The sequence below is a fragment of the Gambusia affinis genome, linkage group LG12 (assembly GCF_019740435.1).
Source record: "Gambusia affinis linkage group LG12, SWU_Gaff_1.0, whole genome shotgun sequence".
In the NCBI taxonomy this organism is placed as follows: Eukaryota; Metazoa; Chordata; class Actinopteri; order Cyprinodontiformes; family Poeciliidae; genus Gambusia; species Gambusia affinis.
The window spans coordinates 27,128,577-27,148,686 of NC_057879.1; the positions used below are offsets into that span (position 1 = coordinate 27,128,577).

Consider the following 20,110-nt stretch of genomic DNA (forward strand, 5'->3'; position numbering starts at 1 on the left):
ACTGATTTACATTTAGAGTGCAGGAAACACCTGAGCTCTTCCACTGAGGTGAACTGAGTCTCTGAACATCCTCTGTTACGTCTTACATGGGTTGTGATTGGCTGGATAATAAACCTCCAGGAAGTTGAGCATCCATCCCTGACTGGCACCTCAGATTCTCAGATTACATCCAACCTCAGTGTTCCCCAGAGGGGTGATGTTGCTGAGGCTGAGATCAGCCCCAGGCCTCCAGGCTCAAACACCAGCTGCCCCCTCCGAACGCAGGCCTGGCTCCAGGGTGGGGCCTCCGTCTCCCTGATCCTGGCAATCTTCTCCAGCAGCTGTGGACGAAACGTGGTGGCGAGCTGCTTGCCTTACCTCCAGTTTATACTTGGCAGCTTCCAGTGATATTGCTCTGGAGGAAGCGGGCAACTACTGTACCTGCCTGGCACTGACCGGTTCATTTTCAAAAACGGAGAGTTGAAGTGCAGCAAAGCAAGCTAAGGTGTGAAGTCTTCTCCCAGATCAATGGCTCTCAAACCTCGCAGACAGTCAGGATGGTGAGTCGACGACAGAATCTGATTACCCAACATCAACAGAGAAACAACTCTGCTGTATGTGAACCACCTTTTCATGATCCATATTCTTCCACCTGTTTGATGTTAGGAACAAAATCTAAAGGAAAACAGATTTTCCTTTCTCTACCAAGTAACTGTAGCAAAAACTAAAGTCAAACTAATGGGAATCATTTTGGCCGTGAAACTTGACCTCAGTGCAGCTACCTCCCACTCTTCTTCTGCACGAATATTCCCACTGGGGTCGCCTTTCCACGGTCCATGTAAACAACAGTTGTACTGATGTGAACGATCGGATTTCCAAACGGACTGCAGGTCTGGACTGAGCCGTTGAATCTTCTGCTTTCTGAATGTTAGACAATAAATTTGGTCAAAACATTTAACAGATTGAACTCATTCTTGGTGAAAGGACTTTTCAGAAAGGCTGTGAGATTTTCTGTATTAATGATAATGATGAGCAGCAACTAAACCAAACAAACAGCAAAGGTGTTCATGAACTACTTCATATTAGAAAACATCAGCTTGGATCCATCGCTTTGCCTGGAATCACCTTCATCCCAATGCAATCACAAACTAAAGTCATAAGGATTTTTCTGTGCTATTTAATACAGTGAAACCAAACGCTGCCAAGCATATTCCAGCTAATCCAAAAAAATAGAGAAAAAGGATGTAAAAAAGGCTGCCAGCAGTAGATGCGTGTGAGTTGGCGGCTTTGGAAGAGGAAAAACAAAAAAAGTGGGGCGAGAGGCAGAAATAAAAGGCTGGCGGGAGACGAGAAAGGAACATAGAAGCAGAAATAACCGACAGCTGGTGGCGGGGAGCTGAGAGCATGGCAACAAGAGGCTGATAAAAGAGCAGAGAGTCGACTGCATCCCTGAGAAAATAGTTCAAACACCGGTCCTGAAGAACAGCAACAAAAGAGAAGTAGGTCTCATTGCCACCTCTCCCTTTTATTTATCTAGTATATATGGATGAAAGCAGAGCAGCACTCTGCACATGGACTTTACCTTCACATAAAACCAGAGCAGAGGCTGATTGGCAGGCGGCAGCAGCAGCTGGGTGGACAACCGATGGAGCGTTTGAGGAGGACAAACACAAACAGAGATGTGAAGCCTGTGATCAATAATTCAGAAGTCAGGGACGGCTGGAAAATGTCAGCCGGCTCTGGGTCTTCACACCACTATGAACACACAGTCTGCAGGTCTGTCAGGTTGAAAGGAAGGAGGCCTCTCTCCTCTGTCCTGGAGCAAACCTGCAGCACCTTTTCCCTGCTAGGAGAAGGTCACGCTGGATTTCATTAGCCCTCTGTAAGGGGGCTGCAGAGGGCAGGATATCTAACAGTTGTGGGTTTGATTCCAGTTTCCCTCCTGGAACATATCAATGGGCCTTTTGCTGCAGCAGCTGAAGCCAAATTACCCACCAATCTGCATACTGATGCATGAAAGAGCCTTAATTTCTGAGTGTCAGTCCAGCTACCGTTTAGTGGGACTGAAAAGGACGGGACAACTAATGACAATCATCAAATGGAGTGAGAAAAAAAAAAATCTGGATTTTATAAATGCAACTGCTCCAAAAGGTTAAAAAGCTCCATTATAAATGTTGTGGAGCTTATCTGATGATAGACATAAAACTTAGGACTGCATTGTATGGAAAAATGTGCGAGGTAAATAATGTTGGTGTGATCTTTAGCATTTTGACAATTTTATTTGTGCTAGTGTGATATTTTGCTGCCGGGAGACTTGGACTGGCAAATATGTCATTATGTAATCAGTAACACTTCACTTAGTAACAGGTAACATTAATAAGAGGAAGTGTTAACTACTGGAAATATTACATTTGCTTTAGACCAGTTCAGAAAATCTTATGAAGGCCAGGGGCCTGGAGGATAAATAACTACAACAAAAAACATATTATCAGAAAAATGTAATATTCAAAAGACACAAAAGAAATGTGTGCACCCTGTTTACCCAAAATAAAAGTTGATCCTGATCTTTAGTTGTCTTGTTATATGCCAGTCTGTAAATGTAAGGCTGGTGCAGTTTGTCCTACCACACCGTGGCCAATCACAATAGGTTCTGTTCAAATGGCCAACGGGTCGCCATCCATGAATGGAGCATCTAAAGTCTGGATCCAGTCAAACGTCTCAGATCTCTGGTCCTCCAGATCCTGATAATATAACAAACTGACCTATGGATCAGGTCAGAACTATATTACACTCATGCTTTACGAAAAACCATAACAATTAACTGCCATGAAATAAAACTGAAACGTCACTTTACTCATATTTCACTTATACTTCTGTTGTACAATTTATTTAATCAAATAAAATTAATATGAATTAGTATCGTCCAGTTAATACAGAAAAAACAGCTAAAGGTAATAGAACACAATACATGACTACTAATATATAAAACAAAGAACAGTGCTAAAATACCTTTAGCCACACTCTGAGTAATTATAGATTAACCTCCATCTACTTTGCTCTGTAACTCACGGAATCCACATGCTAACGGTTTTAGCATAGCTCAATGGAGTTTACAATAGTCCAAACTAGCATAGCGGCTAACGGGTTCGCGAGGTTGATGTGAACTCGCCAATGCAACTTTGATTAGGGAAGGAAACTATTGTCAGTCGACTGGCTGTTACATCAAAAACAGAAACTCCTCACAATGTTTACCTCACGCTTTCACTATAAAACACAAATTAATATCATAATATCAAAAAATACAAGTTAGTTTCATGAACTGATTCGGCAACTTACGAGGTTAGCTAGCTTCTCTGATCACAGCACAGGCAAAACGCAAACTGGGGGCGGGGCAAACAATGTGATTGGCTGAGGTTCTTCTTCTTTTTTTTAATGTCGGTTCGCATGCGCATTACCGCCATCTACTGGAATACAATGTGGACCGGGAGGCTAAAAATACATATTACACAGATTTTAAAACTAAACAAAAAATAAACAAATAAACAAAAGACAACTGCATTGTGATTGGCCAAGGTTACCTGAAACTACTCCTGCTGGTTGTCCAACTATCAGAAACACATATATGTTGATGAATAGAAATAAAAATATATTTTTTTCAGTTTTTGATCTTCCAATCACAAATCAGGATGGAAAACTGGTCAACTTGTCTATGCCGTACTATTTAAGGTTTTAGATTAGGAAATTAATTTCTAAAAACTGAAAATAAATCTTCTTTACTTCTGTTTAGAAAAACTCTGAATGTTTAGTCCAAACCGTCCATCCTGCAGCCGGTCTGGTGTTCGGGTGTGGTCCTGTTTTTATTTAGTGCCTAATGCTGTTCTGCTGGCTCCATTATGAGGCTAAGAAAAACATCTGCACGTTCCAGAGCCCAAATGTTTTCCAGATCTAATTAGGCCTTAAATAATCCCTTTAAGGCAGGAGGAGTTATCTGCCTGATCTTTTTCAGAGCTGCTCATCCATCATCCAGTAAGTTAGTGAACATCAGGATCCATCAGGAGGAGGAAGGAGAACCGGGAGAATCTGCCTCACTGATGGCTTTGCTTTTAATTAAACCTTTCACTTTAAAATGAAACTCTTTATTTTGTTACTTTGTTTCTGTTTGAAATGGCGGACGGATCACTTGAACCTCCAAATATTCATGAGTCCTGAAGGTTCCTCTCTCCCAAATCCCATCATGGCAATAAAGTTGGAGCTGAACTCTGTAAGTTCAGCTTCTTCATGAAGACAAACCATCCAGGAAACTCCTGAGAGGGAAAACTCCACCTTTTCCTGTTAGGAACCAGAACTTCAGATCTTTCATGACCACAAACTGGTTCCAGTACAAATAAACTGCATGTTTCCAAACACAACCTTTCTGCTGGGCCACAATAAAGAGTCACAATCTCACCAGCTGCGTTTCCATTAAAATGTCTGCAAAACTTTGTCAATATTGCAAAAAAAGCCAACAACACAGTTTTACAACTGCATCGTTCCATTAAATAAGAAACAGAATTAAAATCACGTCATTAAAAAACAGGCAGCACCGTCATCCTGCTACCACTTCCTGTCTTCTTCTTCATGGTTTACGCCGGTGGCAACGTCTGGTTGTTCATAAACTACCATGAAGCTGGAAAACCATTTCATCAGAACATGAAACTTTGGTCTCCATCATCTGATTTCTTTATTTTGATATGATTGGTGTTTTTCACTGCAGTAACTCACAGCCTTAGTCAGACCAGCTGCTGTTGATAAATTATTACAAATTGTTTGGACATCCAGTCTGTTTTGTTCAGCTGAGCTCCAACGATCAAAGTTTCCAGGAGGAAACCTTCAGTGAGACGAAATGATGCATCTTTATAGCGCCACCTCTGGCTCACCACTGGAATCACGTTGGTAGAAATAACAGTTAAGGTAATTAATTCACAGAAACGACTGGCTGAAATGTTTCTCCAGATTTGACGCCAAAGGAAGAAACAGATGTAATAAACGACTGCAGTCCTGTTGAAAGTTTCTGTCGCCTCCAGGAGAAGAAAAGCCGCATCAGCATCCCTCTGAGCGTCTCGGACTCCAGCCGTGTCCTCTCCCGTCCTTCAGGCACCACACGGATCTGAATCCCTGCCAGTGATCTGGTTTCAGTTCGAGGGGAATGTTAGCAGATGTACCGTCCCCGGATCTGCTGATCCACTTATTATCAGCGCTACAACGTCAGCCTCACCTGAAAACCGACCAAAGGATCCGGATTCCTCTTTGTTATTCAGATTAGAAACTGTGACTCTTTAGAAGTTAAATAAAACGACCTTTAGAAACATGAAAGATCACTTTAAATTTAAAGCTGTACTGATATAAAAGGCATTTAAAGTTAAAAGGACTTTGAACTCAGCTGATTCTCTTTTGCAAACTGATAACAAGAGTAATTAGGGGATTTACTGGCAGCCTTAATAAACTCCTAATGTTTAAACTGATGCCCAGACCAACGTCAGTCAAAGTGTAATGAGGCACAGAGTCAGAGCCGCCATGAAAATGTTTTTCAATCACAATTTATAATGACAATCGATTTACAGAAACACCTGAATGCACCGTCACGGATTTTACACCAAGAAGCTCAAAGTTTAAACCGAGACGATATAACAGAAAACAACCCAAACAGACCAGCAGTCTGGAGTCCGTCACAAAGTCCTGATCCAGAGGGCTGGGAAGGTGTGTGAGTCCGGTGGCCTGAACCCGACCCAGTTCCACCAGTTGTGTCAGAGAAATGGTCCAGAAGCAAACCACAGTCAGAACGTTGACCAAACGTTGACCGAGTCAGAATAAAAGGAAATTCTCCCAAACAGGAAACTTTCATCCACAGATTGTTTGGTCCTAACAGACCGACAGTTAATTTGTTTTCATTTCAATAAATGTGTCGATTCACTGTTTGCATCTGATCTCAGCTTCAACTCAATGCCAGAGTCAGTAATTTATTTATGGAGAAATCCTCAACATGCTCGGTTCTTATATTCCCTGCAGTTTATACAGAACAGACCAAAAGTTTGGACACTTTCTAATTAAATTCAATGAGAAGGTGTGTCCAAACGTTTGGTCTGCACTGTATGAAGAGGTAAAATCATGGATTCTCCATCGTTTCTCACGGAGAAAATGTCAGTTAGTCGGACCAATGCTGCATCAGTTCCTGTCTTACTTCTTCACTCTGACAAAAGAGAGAAGCCGATTCTGTTGACTCAAATATTTACAAAGCCTCAGTGAAAAACAGAAAGATCCTCCAGAAACAGGAAGAGCCTCCAGAAACAGGAAGAGCCTCCAGAAACAGGAAGAGCCTCCAGAAACAGGAAGAGCCTCCAGAGACAGGAAGAGCCTCCAGAAACAGGAAGAGCCTCACTCTGTGGGGTTTTTGGCCAAAAACTGAAGTAAACTCAAACGGTGGATCACCGGAGGCCCAGCCATCGACATTCAGGGAACAAGCAGAGCCGTAAGGAGAAGCTTTCTGAGCTCCGGGCGGATCGGAAGTGATGCTCCATTAAGACAGGAAGGTCCAGGGCGCGGTGGAGGACGGGCAGAACTAATGGTTCCTGGTGCAAAACCCTGCATCAATAAATGATGAGCAGAGTTCACACTGGAGCTAAGTGCTCTGTCAGCTGCAGCAGAGATCTGCAATCTGATGCTGCAGCCGCAAACACTCACAGAACCTGAACCAAGACCTGGGTCCAGATCAGAGGCAACAGAGACGTAGTAGAACATTAATCTTTAATATTCAGGGACTTTATGAGTATGAAAGGCCTGCAGACAGCTGGAGCTTTTTACCCAGAAGAGTCTAAAACAATGACAGGACCCTGAAACTCATGCAGGAGATATTTACTTTTATTTACTTCAGAACCACTGAATTCAACCTGCAGTGGTTCTGATGGGTTGGGTTAGCATGGGTTAGCATGGGTTAGCATGCTAATGGATGAAATCAATGACAAAAGGCTTCAAACGGTGAGCTGGACTTCATTCTGAATTCCCACGATGTTCGACAGAAACGCTTTCGCTGCCCATGGTTATGATTTTATCCTTGATGCCATAAATCTTCAGAAAATCAAAACTTTTCTCTTTCCAATGACATTTAACATACATATGTAGTTAGACAGAATGTCACAAAGAAAATACAAAATATTTTGTCCAGAGACACGACATGAGGTCCGACCCAACACGGGTCCAATGTCCAGAACTCCCAGAAAATCACTAAAATTAAAACAATTTTAATAAATCTCTAAGAGAATAATAATAATAATAATAATAATAATAATAATAATAATAATAATAATAATAATCCAGGAACATTGGCGTCTTTTTGCACCTTTACAGATTTAGTTTAGTTTGCAGTTTTACTTTAATCCATTATTTTGTCTTCAAATAATCCAATGTGGTCGTACTCACTTGTTGGTAAAAGCAGCTCTGGACTGTTCAGACTGGTATCCCGGTCCAGAACCAGAACCAGAACCAGAACCAGAACCAAATGTTGGGTTTGTTAGATGATCAGGAATGAAATAAAGCAGCTGCTGCTGTGAGGTCATAAATCTGTCACATTTCTTTAGTCAGACGTTTTCTAGGAGACACTAAACATAATCTGAGCTCCTCATTTATTTTAAAGGATAAAAATGTTTCTATGGAGACAAACGAGATAAATTATGGGAGAACCAGACCAGCAGGAAGCTCCTCTAAAAAGATCCAATAAAATGAGGCAAAAGGAAAACGCTACAGGTTGGTATTTAATCACCTTTACAAATTAAAAATCAGACTTTAGGTAAAATACATCAACATTCTCAGATGATCTAAATGAAGATTAAAGTTCTGATGGTTCTACAAAGAAACCCAAAGTTAGAAAACTTAAAACTGGAACTGATGGAGATGAATGGAAGGTTAGAATCCATCCATCATGGCTGGTTGGATGGCTGGTTGGATGGTTGGTTGGATGGATGGTTGGTTGGATGGATGGATGGTTGGTTGGTTGGATGGATGGTTGGATGAATGGTTGGTTGGATGAATGGTTGGTTGGATGAATGGTTGGTTGGTTGGATGGATGGCTGGTTGGATGGATGGATGGATGGATGGTTGGTTGGATGGTTGGATGGATGGTTGGATGGATGGATGGTTGGTTGGTTGGATGGATGGATGGTTGGATGGTTGGATGGCTGGTTGTATTGCTGGTTGGTTGGATGAATGGTTGGTTGGATGAATGGTTGGATGGTTGGATGGATGGTTGGATGGATGGATGGATGGTTGGATGGATGGTTGGATGGATGGATGGTTGGTTGGATGGTTGGATGAATGGTTGGATGGTTGGATGGTTGGATGAATGGATGGTTGGATGAATGGTTGGATGGTTGGATGGTTGGATGAATGGATGGTTGGATGGATGGATGAATGGTTGGATGAATCGTTGGATGGTTGGATGGCTGGTAGGATGGTTGGTTGGATGAATGGTTGGATGGTTGGTTGGATGAATGGTTGGATGGTTGGATGGATGGATGAATGGTTGGATGAATCGTTGGATGGTTGGATGGATGGATGGATGGATGGTTGGATGGTTGGATGGATGGATGAATGGTTGGATGAATCGTTGGATGGTTGGATGGATGGATGGATGGTTGGATGGTTGGATGGATGGATGGATGGTTGGATGAATCGTTGGATGGTTGGATGTATGGATGGTTGGATGAATGGTTGGATGGTTGGATGGTTGGATGAATGGATGGTTGGATGGATGGATGAATGGTTGGATGAATCGTTGGATGGTTGGATGGCTGGTGGGATGGTTGGTTGGATGAATGGTTGGATGGTTGGTTGGATGAATGGTTGGATGGTTGGATGACTGGTTGTTGGATGGTTGGATGGCTGGTTGGATGGTTGGATGGATGGTTGGATGGTTGGATGGATGGATGAATGGTTGGATGAATCGTTGGATGGTTGGATGGATGGATGGATGGTTGGATGGTTGGATGGATGGATGGTTGGATGAATCGTTGGATGGTTGGATGGGAATGACTAATTGTCCGTCTTTACAGGTTTTTGGTGAGATTATTTTGACGTCGTCCGTTTGGGTCCATAAATCATCAGTTAATGCAACATTTAAAGTGAAGCTTTTAAAGCAAAAGGTGGCCAAAAAGTGCCTGAACATAAATATTCATCAAAACATAAAACACAAATTCAGGTCATTAAACAGCTGAGATACCAGGAACAGAGACGGAGCTTTGACTCTGTTTTTGTTCTGTCAGGATTAAAAGGTTTGTTGGTTTTAACAGCAACAGATACACACACACGCACACACACACACACACACACACAGACACACACACACACACACACACGCACACACACACACACACACACATACAACCCGCCCCAACATAACAGGGAAATTACTCCACTAATGTGCGCCAACACACTGCAGGAGAAAACAGCTGCACCAGATAATTAAGTGCAAATTCATTGTTACCACACAGACTGTATCTGAAGCTCCCACACAAACAACCACAAGCAGCTTCCTTCCTTCCTTCCTTCCTTCCCTCCTTCCTCTAAGGGTGATGCTGCGTTCTGATTGGACCAAACTGACGGTGTCTGCTTCAGTCTGCAGAGACTCAGACGTTCAATCAGCAGTGATCTAATCCAGACTGACTCTAATGAGGTAATCAGTTGGATTTTTACTGCCGGGCCGCTCGACCCGAACAGAACCGCTGCTGTCTCAGAACCAAACATTAACAAATCAGGTTCATGTCAACATGACACCATAACAGGAGCAAAACCTAAAGGTTTCATCTCAAACTGACCATAAAAGCTCCATTCAGGCCCAAACCTGAGACAGAAAATAAAACACAGAAAAAAAGATTCATAACTCAAAATGTTCACCATGTGATTCTCATCCTGAACTATTGTTCACTTTTCTGGCTTTGCATCGACTAGAAAGATGTGTGTTAGTTTACAATCGATATATTTCTAAAGATTTTGTTTTACGTTGGGATAATATTGTTCTTGGTTTTCACAATTATTCAAGAAAATAATTAAAAAATAATCATTTTACTGCATTTTTTGCAAAGTTTTTTTATTCACAAAAGTAAATTCAATAGAAAAATTTCTTGCTTTGTGACTTTTAAAGTTAAGTCATTTAAAAACAGACAAAATGGCAGAAATAACAGAAAACTACAAAACATTTCATGAATTATTGAATAAATTACAGGAAGCAGAAATGATTCCCTCCGTGTTGCTGGAAGCCGAGAGACGCTGCGAGAAATCACAAGTGATTCAGATGGGACTGAAATTACAGACGGCAAAGATTCGGCTCTCCCTGGTTCCCCCACTGCACCCTACACACACACACACACACACACCCACACACACACACACACCCGCACACACACACACACACACACAGGTTTGGGTGTAGCAGCTGCAGTGGGATTGTGGGATTGGAGGGAGGGGGGTTTCCCTTTACTGGTGTGGATCTGGTTTCTCCTCCCAGTAAGAGCATCCTCCTCTGGGTCCGGCCGCTCCACCTGCACCATCGATCCGGATCCCAAGCTGCACAGTTCAGGGCTGCCCCAAAACCAAATCATCTTTAAGATGCAGCCAGATGCTGCAGGCTGTGGATCATAAATCTGTAAACGTTTCAGAAGCATCTAAAACATCTTGGTTTCTCCTGCTGGAGCAGCTGAAGTCTCGACTTCCTGCCTTCCAAACTGGGACGGTCCAATTCGAACAATAAAAAACATTAAAAAAAAACACGATAGCAGGATTTAGGAAATATAAACACCAAAAACTAAGTTATTTTTGTTGGAGCAAAGGACACAATTATTCTGAACTTTGGTAGATTTAAATTTATTTTCATTAAACTGTAAAGTTTCCTACTGAATGGACATTTATCAATCATAACTAATACAAGAGGATTTATTGGAAATACATAACCTAAAAATATTTATTACATTTTCAACCTTTTCTGTGACCAACTTCATGTAACTGCAGGTTTCCACTGATTCAACGTTTGGTGATGAAGGCTGGAAAGCCTCTGTGCCATCACCCTAATGTTTACTCCAGAGTCTGTTAGTAAAACCCCAGAATGACTCGCCTTCTGCAAAACATTAACAGAAACAAAAGAAACAACTAGAACATGACTTTACCTAAATCTGTCAAAACTTTGAGTATTTTCCTATTGGTGTGTAAAAAAACTAAACAAAGTAAAGAAAATATTCAAAGTAACACAAACTCTCAAAAACAAAAACACAAATTAATAAAAACAACCAACAATTAAAAACACAAAGAGCTTCATGATCCCAGATTAACACCAAGCAGCTACAGAGTGATGCAACACTCTGCAGATAAAATAATAAAATACTGAAATCAAAACCAGTGGAAACAGAACGGCTGAAAACTGGAGCATAAAAAACACCATCGTCCAAACGTCGCCCTGGAAACCAGCAGAGAAAACTGTGAGAGCGTCTCCGTGTGACCTGGAGGAGCAGCAGGACGTTTTATCCCCAGGTAGCATCGCTGCCCTCATCCTTCATCCTTCATCCCTTCATTACGTCTTAACGGCTCAATAAAATCCTCCGCTGAGGTCAACGCAGAATAAAACTCTGAAAACTCCAGCTCCCGCTTCCCAGCATGCATCTCTGCAGTTGTAAACCATCTGAGTCACTGGAGAGGAAGAAGCTGAGAAATCATCATCATCATCCTCTATCTGCTGCTGCAGGCAGAATAACTGGACCCGTTTCCACCAATCCAAACCGATTCTGCCCGTCTCCTTCAGAACAGCCGACCGAAATATCCAATTAAACTTTGTCAATATTCTGCTAATGGTGAAAAAACACAACTGCTGTTTTCTTTAAATACAAAATGAAACTAAAACCAGTGAGGACAGGTTTGTTCACACGATGAGTCATTAAAAACACGCTGTGTCATCATCCTCCAACCACTTCCTGTCGTCTTCTTTGTCGTTTCCCCAGTAGTAACATCCGGTTGTTGATTATGTGACTCGTTTGATGAAATAAATCCAAAATAAACCAATTTTAATACGGCCAAAATAACCACCTCATCCTAGAGCCAAAACTTTTTACCAAAAAGATTTTTTTTAATTTCCCGTGTTTCAGAACGTTTATTTTCTAAATAAATTGTGCAATAAAACAGTCAAAGGAAACCTAAAAACAGTAAACGAAGTTCGTTTCAGAGCTCGGTTACACATTCACACCTCTGCAAGTGAACCGGACTTTCCAGACAAACAGACTGAATCTGGATTACAGTGAACTGAACAGAAGAGTTTCGTTTTATTCAGATTTCATTTCACTCTGGAAAAACAAACCGATTCACTCGGCCAGGACAAGATTTACTGGACCAGAATAAAATAATTTGTTGGACTAAAAGTGTGACTAACCGACATTGTTACAGCTTTCAACTGCTGCTCATGGATGAGTTGCTCAAGGGCACTTCAGTGGCTCGTTTCTGACAGCAGGAGAAAACATTAGTCACTCTGTGCACCCACAGATTATGATGCACACGCAGCACTTCAACATGACACGTATAAAAACCGAGAGGGAAGTGGGATGAGGATTAAAGAGGAGAAACGGTTCAACGAGCTGCGATAAGGAAACTCGACACAGAAAGACGAGGAGGTGGACAGGAAGAGCAAATGTTTCACACTTTGGTTTGTTTGGCACTGAAAGTCTGAGAAATTAAAAAAATATGACCCAAATACAAACAAACATTGTGCAGATTTCTAACGCTAACCTTTAAACTGAAGCTAAATCTGACTAGCAACCCAAATCTGCTTTGGGATCTTCAGATCGTCTGTACAAAGCTTTAGATGTTACCCTTAGCATGCTAACAGTGTCTTAGCATTAAGATGTTAGCTTAATATTTTAAATGCATTGTTCACATTGTAACATTAATGTTGGTTAGTGCAGGAATGTTTAATGAGATATTAAACAGACTTGTTAAAATGTTGGCTTAATGCTAACTTTAGAGTTAGCATGATATTGCTGTTAGCTTCAAACAGTTGCATGATTCTATAGCATTTGTTTTAGCATGTACACTTTTAGCTGCACACACATACTGCCATTTTATAACATCATCAGAGCCAATTGTTATAAAAATGATACATATAAAATCTGACTTAAAAGTAACTTTGTAATGTAGCAGCTTGAATTTGGGCCCCTGTCTCTTTAAAAACTCCTGGTCTTTCTGAAGCTCCGCCTCCAGGAAGTCATCACAGCTCCTCTGTTAACCCTTTAACAATTTGACTGCAGCTCAGAGGCGGAGCTTCGGCTTGAAGGCGGGGCTACGTCCACCCAGGCGTTTGCACAGCTGAATGGTTGCCATGGAGATGAAAGGATTTCTCAAATACATGAAAAATATCAAGGCAACTCTCCAGGTGTGTTTTTGATGAAAATATCATCACAACATGATGGGAAGATTAAAAACTCAATTTTACACGATACTGTAATGAAGCTCGTTAGTTCAGAGAACGAAGGTTAGACATGAACTGGAGGGAAGACAGAAATCTGAAACCAGATTAAAAAAAGTTCCCAATGTCCACAGTTGAATCGTAGAAATGGTTCCAACCTGGATCAGGTTCTAATCCAGGTTAAATGAACCCGGTTTGGGTCTGTCGGATCACAGAGTTTCAGCTTCTCATCGTAACGTCTGTTTGCTGTTTTTTACTGTAAATCTTCGACTGGATTCAGTTTCGATCTGCAGGAGGGCATTTCAGGTCAGAGCCAAATTCTTCACTCTGGTACCCAAATACTGGTCTCCATGGCAACGCACTGATGAGAGCGAGCAGAGCCGGCTCGGGATGGAGGCTGAGAGCCGGGCTGAGCGAGCGTGTGTGTGTGTGTGTGTGTGTGTGTGTGAAAGCAGAGGGTGTGAAGGAGAAACTGGAGATCTGGGGCGTCATCAGTTTTGGTGGCAGATCGCTGCTGACCTTTGACCCCCTGCAGACGTCCAGACACACCAGGCTGACAGCAGAGAGTCTTGTGGATGAGACGCTGGATAAATCCCATCCTGGCCTCTTAGTTACCATCTGAGTCGTGCAGCTCACCAGGAAAAGACGCATCAGCAGTTACCGGGCAGAGTTCGGACTGGCCAGATAAAATTAACAATCAGGAGCAATAAAATGAAATACTACTGATACAAAAGATAAAAATGTTTAAAGCAAAAAACCTTTGACCAATTTCCACTGACCATAAAATTACACAATGTGACAATTAGAAAATAAATGATCTTAAACTTTGTGTAGAATTGTAAATAAAAGTCGTTTTGCTGCTGATGTCTGAGTTTACATTCTGCCATGTTTGTAGTTTTTAGTGTTCTGTGATGAGCAGCGTCAGCAGGATGAAACTGGAGCAGCAGGAAGCTGAGCGGCTCGTTAGCGGCAGGTTCAGCTCCGCGCTGCTGACTCGTTTCACAGAACGACTTTAATATTCTGACTGACTGAATGCTGACTCAGCAGAATCATTCTGATCTCATCGTTAGCGTTTCCCTGACAGGTTTGATCCTGAAGTCAGAAAAAGCTGATTTTTCTAAACATGTTTAGAAAGCTGTAAGGTTGGTGATTAAAAACCTTTAGCTTGACAATGTTTCATATTTGTCCCCATTTTATTGGCTGCTTAAACAGAACTGCTGTTTTGGGTCATTTGTTTTAATTTACTGGGACTTTTCATATTTACAGTCATCAGACTGTTCAAAGCATTCGCTGCTGACATTGGACAAGCAGGAAGAAACAAGCTGCTTTATTTTCCTCTGATGCATAAAAACTCACTTTGACCATGTTAAAACTAGTAAATTAATTACAGATTAAATGTTTTGTTGTCAGATTAAATGTTTTGTTGTCAGATTAAATGTTTTGTTGTCAGATTAAATGTATTTCCAAGCCCTTAATTGAAGACTGAAGACTTTTGTTGATGAAAGCAGATAAATCATAAAAATGTTCCTTTTAATGATCTGGTTCTTATAAAGTTTAATTCCTCTTTCAATATTGTGATTTAGTAATCAATTAACCGCAGTAAAGTAGCTGTAAAAAGAGAACACACATACACACACACACACACACACACACGCGTTAGAGCAGGTTCTGTTTTCCGACCGGACCCGGATGTTCTGGGCTGTTTCGTAAAAGGTTCTGTTTCATTTCTCCCACAGGTTCCTGCAGTAAACCCAGCTCTAGGTTTGGGGTATTAACCTGGTTCTGGTTCTGGTTCTGATCCAGTCTCTGTGCAGCTCTCGGGTCAGACTGGAGTCTGTGTTTGTGGCCGTTTAGAATAATCACATCCGTCTCTCTGCTGGGAGTGGCAGGTTCTGTCCGGACCCGTCGGTTCTGATCTGGTTCTGATGGCTGGACCTTCAGAGGATGATGCTGTCGGTTTGGCTCAGGCTGTTAATCCTCCAGGTTTCCCTCAGTGTTTTATCAGCCTGGCGGGTCACCAGGCTGTTTGTTTACTTTAGTTTTTAAGTCTTTATAAATGATGTTTCAATATTTTTAATAAAATCTTCCAGTAACACAAATTTACCCAGAAACATTTTCAAATTTACTGTCAACTGGATGATAAGTCAACAACAAAAGGCTTGTCTTTTCCAGCAGCCATTATACAGCGCAGATAGCAGGAAACCAGATGACCGAATGTAGATGTGGTCATCTGGTTGTTCGATGCTCAGATGTGGTTGCTAGGTAACGGGTGGGACTCAGATGTGGTTGCTAGGTAAAAACCCTTCCTGCAGAAACGCCTCCATGACGGTTAAGGTTAAAGGTCATCAGAGCCAGGAACTGCCCGGTATTCTGGACTCTAACGCAGCAGGAAGCAGAACCGGGCCGGTCCAGTTTTTATCCTCTGCTCCGGCGGCGCCGCCCTGCCGCTGCCGCCTCAGGGAGCCTCGGTTTCCCTCCGGCAGACGGTGATTACACCAAACAGCACAGGAGATTCAATTGTCCTGCTCTTGTCAGCCGCCGTTCATTCGGTCCCTCCTGAACCCACCAGCTGTTCAGCGGTCCGGTTCCAGTCCCCCGGCCGTCTGGGTTTACACCCGGTTCTGCTGAACGGCCCGGGATCCAGAGCTGGAGTTTCTCATCATCTTTAATGAGATGTTTTCTGCTAAAACTTTGAGAAATGACCAACCATTTAGAGTTCAGTCCGCTTTAATCCAACTCCAGTCCGTTTATCAAGAAGGTCCGGTCCGGTCCAGTTGGCGAGTCGACCTCGGTCTGGGTTTGGTTGAAGTGAACTCTGGTTCGGTTTGTATTCATATGTGAACGCCAAGCGGACTGGAGTCCTCTCCAAAAGCAGGAAGTGGACTACAGCCCATGGCATTCTGGGTAAATGCAACCAAAACAAACATGCTAGCCTAGCACTAGCATGAGAAATGACTCCTGGTTTTAGCCAAAGATTGAAGAGAAATCCTCCAGCCGCTAAAATCTGACGCCTCCATTTTAGTTTCCATTTCATGAAGAAGAAAGTTTCTCTCTGTGTCTTCAGAGGTTTCTGTGTCACTTTCTTCAGGGTTTTTCTCCGTTCAGTGCAACTTTCTTTGTTCATTTTCACATTAACACCATGAAGATCCGCTAACAGCAGCAACAGACGATGAAGCTGCTTCTTTCAGCCAATGACGGTTCATTTCTGCTCCTAAAACGATCTGATTGGAAGGTTGTTGTTGTGCTAAAAGGAGTTAGCCTGTCAGCAAGGTATTCAAACCTGAAATAGCATCTCAATGCTAACATGTTGCAGCTAATGCTAATATCAGCGTCCGCCTCAATAAGATTTAAAACCAGAAACGTTTCGACGTCTCAGAGTTCAGTGGAACATTTTCAGCCAAATCTGAGGAGGATTTTTCTTTCTCTTTACTGAAAAATCCTGCATTAAATCCCAGGAAGCCTCAGATTTCTGGTCAATAACGGTCCAGCATTAACAGAGCGATGTGGGAAGAGGCCAGACGACGGACGCTGGGGACGCCACCCACCACAGCTCCCAGTACTCCCAGTAGGACAGAAGGAAATATGCAGCATGCATCTTTATGCCTTCATGTGCAATTAAGAAAACATATTTTATGAATAACCTCAGAAAACTGTGAATATTTGGATGCATTTTTAGGATTTCTCCATAAAAGCCGGTGCAGATTAAACCACAGGGAGAACAAAAGGAGTGGCGTTTCCGCTGCCTCCTGTAGAGGAGAGGATTTCACACCAGAACCAACAATGAGGTCACTTTGATACGGACTCCCACCCGACATCAGCAGAGGGGAAAACTGGCTGCTGCTGCAAACCGTGATGGAAACAGCAGGTTTCTGCTCAAGGTGCAGGGAGCAGAAATAAAGAGTCACGACAAGAAGACTGAAGGGATTCCTCAACCCTGGATCAAACACAAAGCTTAAAACACTGAATGAGAAGGAGAAATACAAAAAGACGGAAAGCAGCAGCTAAATTAGATTAATGTGGCATCAAACTGGAGAGGAAGTGAAGCACAAACTCAGATCCAGAAGAGAAGAGGAGCAGCAGAGAAACGATCCAAATTTAATTCATGTTTCTGACAGATAAAATCAAAGCTGAATTTAAGCCTTTTTTATTTTCCTGGCCCAGATTCCAGTGATGTAAGGAGAAAAGTGAGCGGAACCGGTCGGAGGAAACAAGTTTCTTCCTGTCAGTTTTGGTCCAAACTGATGAGTTCGCTGCTCTATCAGCCGCAGACGACGACGACAAGATCAGATTAACGGAGCACAACAAACACTCCTCCTCACCGCAGACAGGCAGACATTTAAAAACCCCTGCGTCGGAGATCAGAGCGCTGAGACGAGTTCTCTGAAGGGGGTCAAAGGTCAACAGCTGATTGGAAAACAGGCGGATCGTCCAACAATCACAGAAAATCCCATAACAGGGTGTGAACACTTTGGTAACTGTCCATAAATCAGCTGAAAACTTGGTCAAAAACCCAAATTACGGCTGTTAGTTTTTGACTAATTTTACAAACAACATCTGTCACCATGGCGACGATCAACACCAACACCCAGTTTGATTCCTGACATTCATATTTCAAACCTCTGACTGACTTTTAAAACCAAAATCCCTCCCAGCAGAGATCCAGCCTCCAGACAGCAGTAAACCAGTTCAGACTGGTCCAGACTGGTTCTGATCCAGAACCGGTTCTGGTTCATATCATGTTGAGCTCCGTCTCTCCAGGAAGTTGAGGTCTCAATTATTCATCCAAATTCACTCATCATGCTTAAATGTTTCCATTTCCATCAGAGCATCATCCACAAACCAGCAGGTCAAAACTGAGAAAGTGAAGCTGCATGATGGGAATGTTTTCTAAATGACTAGTTAATCCATGCCAGCTGATCAGATTAAACTGGTTACCGATGACGCTGATGTCGCTTTACAGCCTTTGCTAGTTAAGGAAATACAATCCAAAGATTTAAACTGTCTGTGCTCTGAAAATGTCCAAGTTTTTCTAGAAAATTTCTGATTCATTTAAGAATCTGTGAGTTTTCTGGTGGAATAAAATCCAACAATCACAGAAAAACATGGCAACATCCTGGAGGGACCGAATGGGAACTAGAGTCACTGGAAAACAGAAAAATACTTTTAATTAACTTTAATCTCAAAGTTTAAAGTCAGAATTCATTTTTTATTTCTGTTCAGTGGCCCTCGTCCCCTCCCGTAGTTTGTTGGGTCAGAAGTTTCGCCTGGCTCCTCTTCAGGACGCGCAGCTTCACTTCTCACCAACAGATGAGCGAAATGATCAGCAAACACCTGCATACCCAGCAGCATTTACTCACACGAACGCGTGGTAGAGCAGCGCCCATCCTCTCGGCCTCTCCAGCGTGTCGTAGATCAGGTTCTGGATCTTCCTCTTGCGGATGTTATTCCTCTTGGCCGGCCGGGTGTAGCTCAGGGGGGTTTTGGCCAGCAGCCCGATGGTGATGCCCTGAGCCCCCCGCTTGAAGTCCTCCCGGCCCATAAGCAGCAGGGCCCCATCTTTGTCCGCTCCTCCGGCTCCGCTTTGGTCCAGTAAGTCCCCGGAAGGAGGAAGAGGAGCGCCGGAGGTCTTCTTCTGCTCTTCGGAGCCGCTAGCGACGGTCCTGGACCGGAGCCCCATGGTCAGTGCTGGAGGGCCGGTGAGGGCAGCATGCCATGATCCGGACCAGACACCCGGTGTTCAGCCGCGGGTCAATCCGGGAGGAGGTCTCCGGGGGGCGGGGAGGTTCTCAGCGGTGCGCCTGGGGGACAGAGGGAAGCGGGGATGATGAAGAAACGAGAGGAAGAGGAGGAGAAGAAAGCATCGGCATCTGCAGCCAACAGGAACCAGAACCGAGCTGTGCGTAAAACACGCCCTGCTGCTGCGAGGAAACTCTACAAACTCACCGCTGCGGCTTCACGTCTGGAAACATGAATATCAACCAGACGGTGAGTCCAACAGCTGACATGAAGGAACAAACCCAGAAACAAAAACAGAAACAAACCCAGAAACATCCCCATCCAGCCTCCCAGCCCACAGGAACAAACACCGAGCCCTACCAGCGGCCGAGTCCGAGCATGGTGCGCGCCTCCGGGGCTGCCAGCCTCCATCCACCTGCAGCGGAACCGCGGAGGAAGAGGAGGAAGAGGAGGGTGGAGACCGGAGGAAGCGGAGCGGAGATGCTGCGTGAAGTAGCTCGATACTGAAACTGAAGAAGATGAGGAGGGGAGAACCAGCCAGCTTCATCAGCACCGACGTGACGTGCGCGCACACTCACAGGTGCGCGCACCCGCGCGGGGACGCGACACACACCTTGATAGCTGCGGTTCTCCTCTTCATCAGAAAAACTCTCGTGTCAGCAGAGACATGTGTGTGGATGCGCGCTCCCGAGGACTTGCTACGCATAGTAACGTGCGTGTGCGCGCGCTCTGATGTAAACATCTGTAGTGGAATTTCTATGTTTCACCAAATTTCTGCACATTCCTGACATAACAATGGATAGAATCAAACAGAAACCAGACTGTTGGTCCGTTTAGTGAGAAACAGCAGAAAATCCTCAGAACGCTGTGAAATCAGAACTTCACCAAACCCACAGAACCTGCGGCCCGGAGGGGCGCCGTGCTGGAGGG

The 20,110-nt window shown here is 43.3% G+C and overlaps 1 protein-coding gene across 4 annotated transcripts in view; it reads right to left on the bottom strand.

The window, feature by feature from the left end:
- kcnq3 (potassium voltage-gated channel, KQT-like subfamily, member 3) overlaps positions 1 to 20,110 on the bottom strand; it is a 55,521-nt gene extending 35,411 nt beyond the window's left edge. For 2 of the 4 annotated variants that reach the window (XM_044135190.1, XM_044135189.1), the window contains exons 1-2: positions 19,541 to 20,108; positions 18,802 to 19,242 (exon numbers count right to left, since the gene is read on the bottom strand). In XM_044135190.1, coding sequence (XP_043991125.1) covers positions 18,802 to 19,121 — 320 coding nt within the window. In that variant the 5' untranslated portion in view covers positions 19,122 to 19,242; positions 19,541 to 20,108. Of the gene's footprint in view, positions 1 to 18,801; positions 19,243 to 19,540 lie in introns of all 4 variants that reach the window. The other 2 variants (XM_044135186.1, XM_044135188.1) reach the window with 2 other exon arrangements.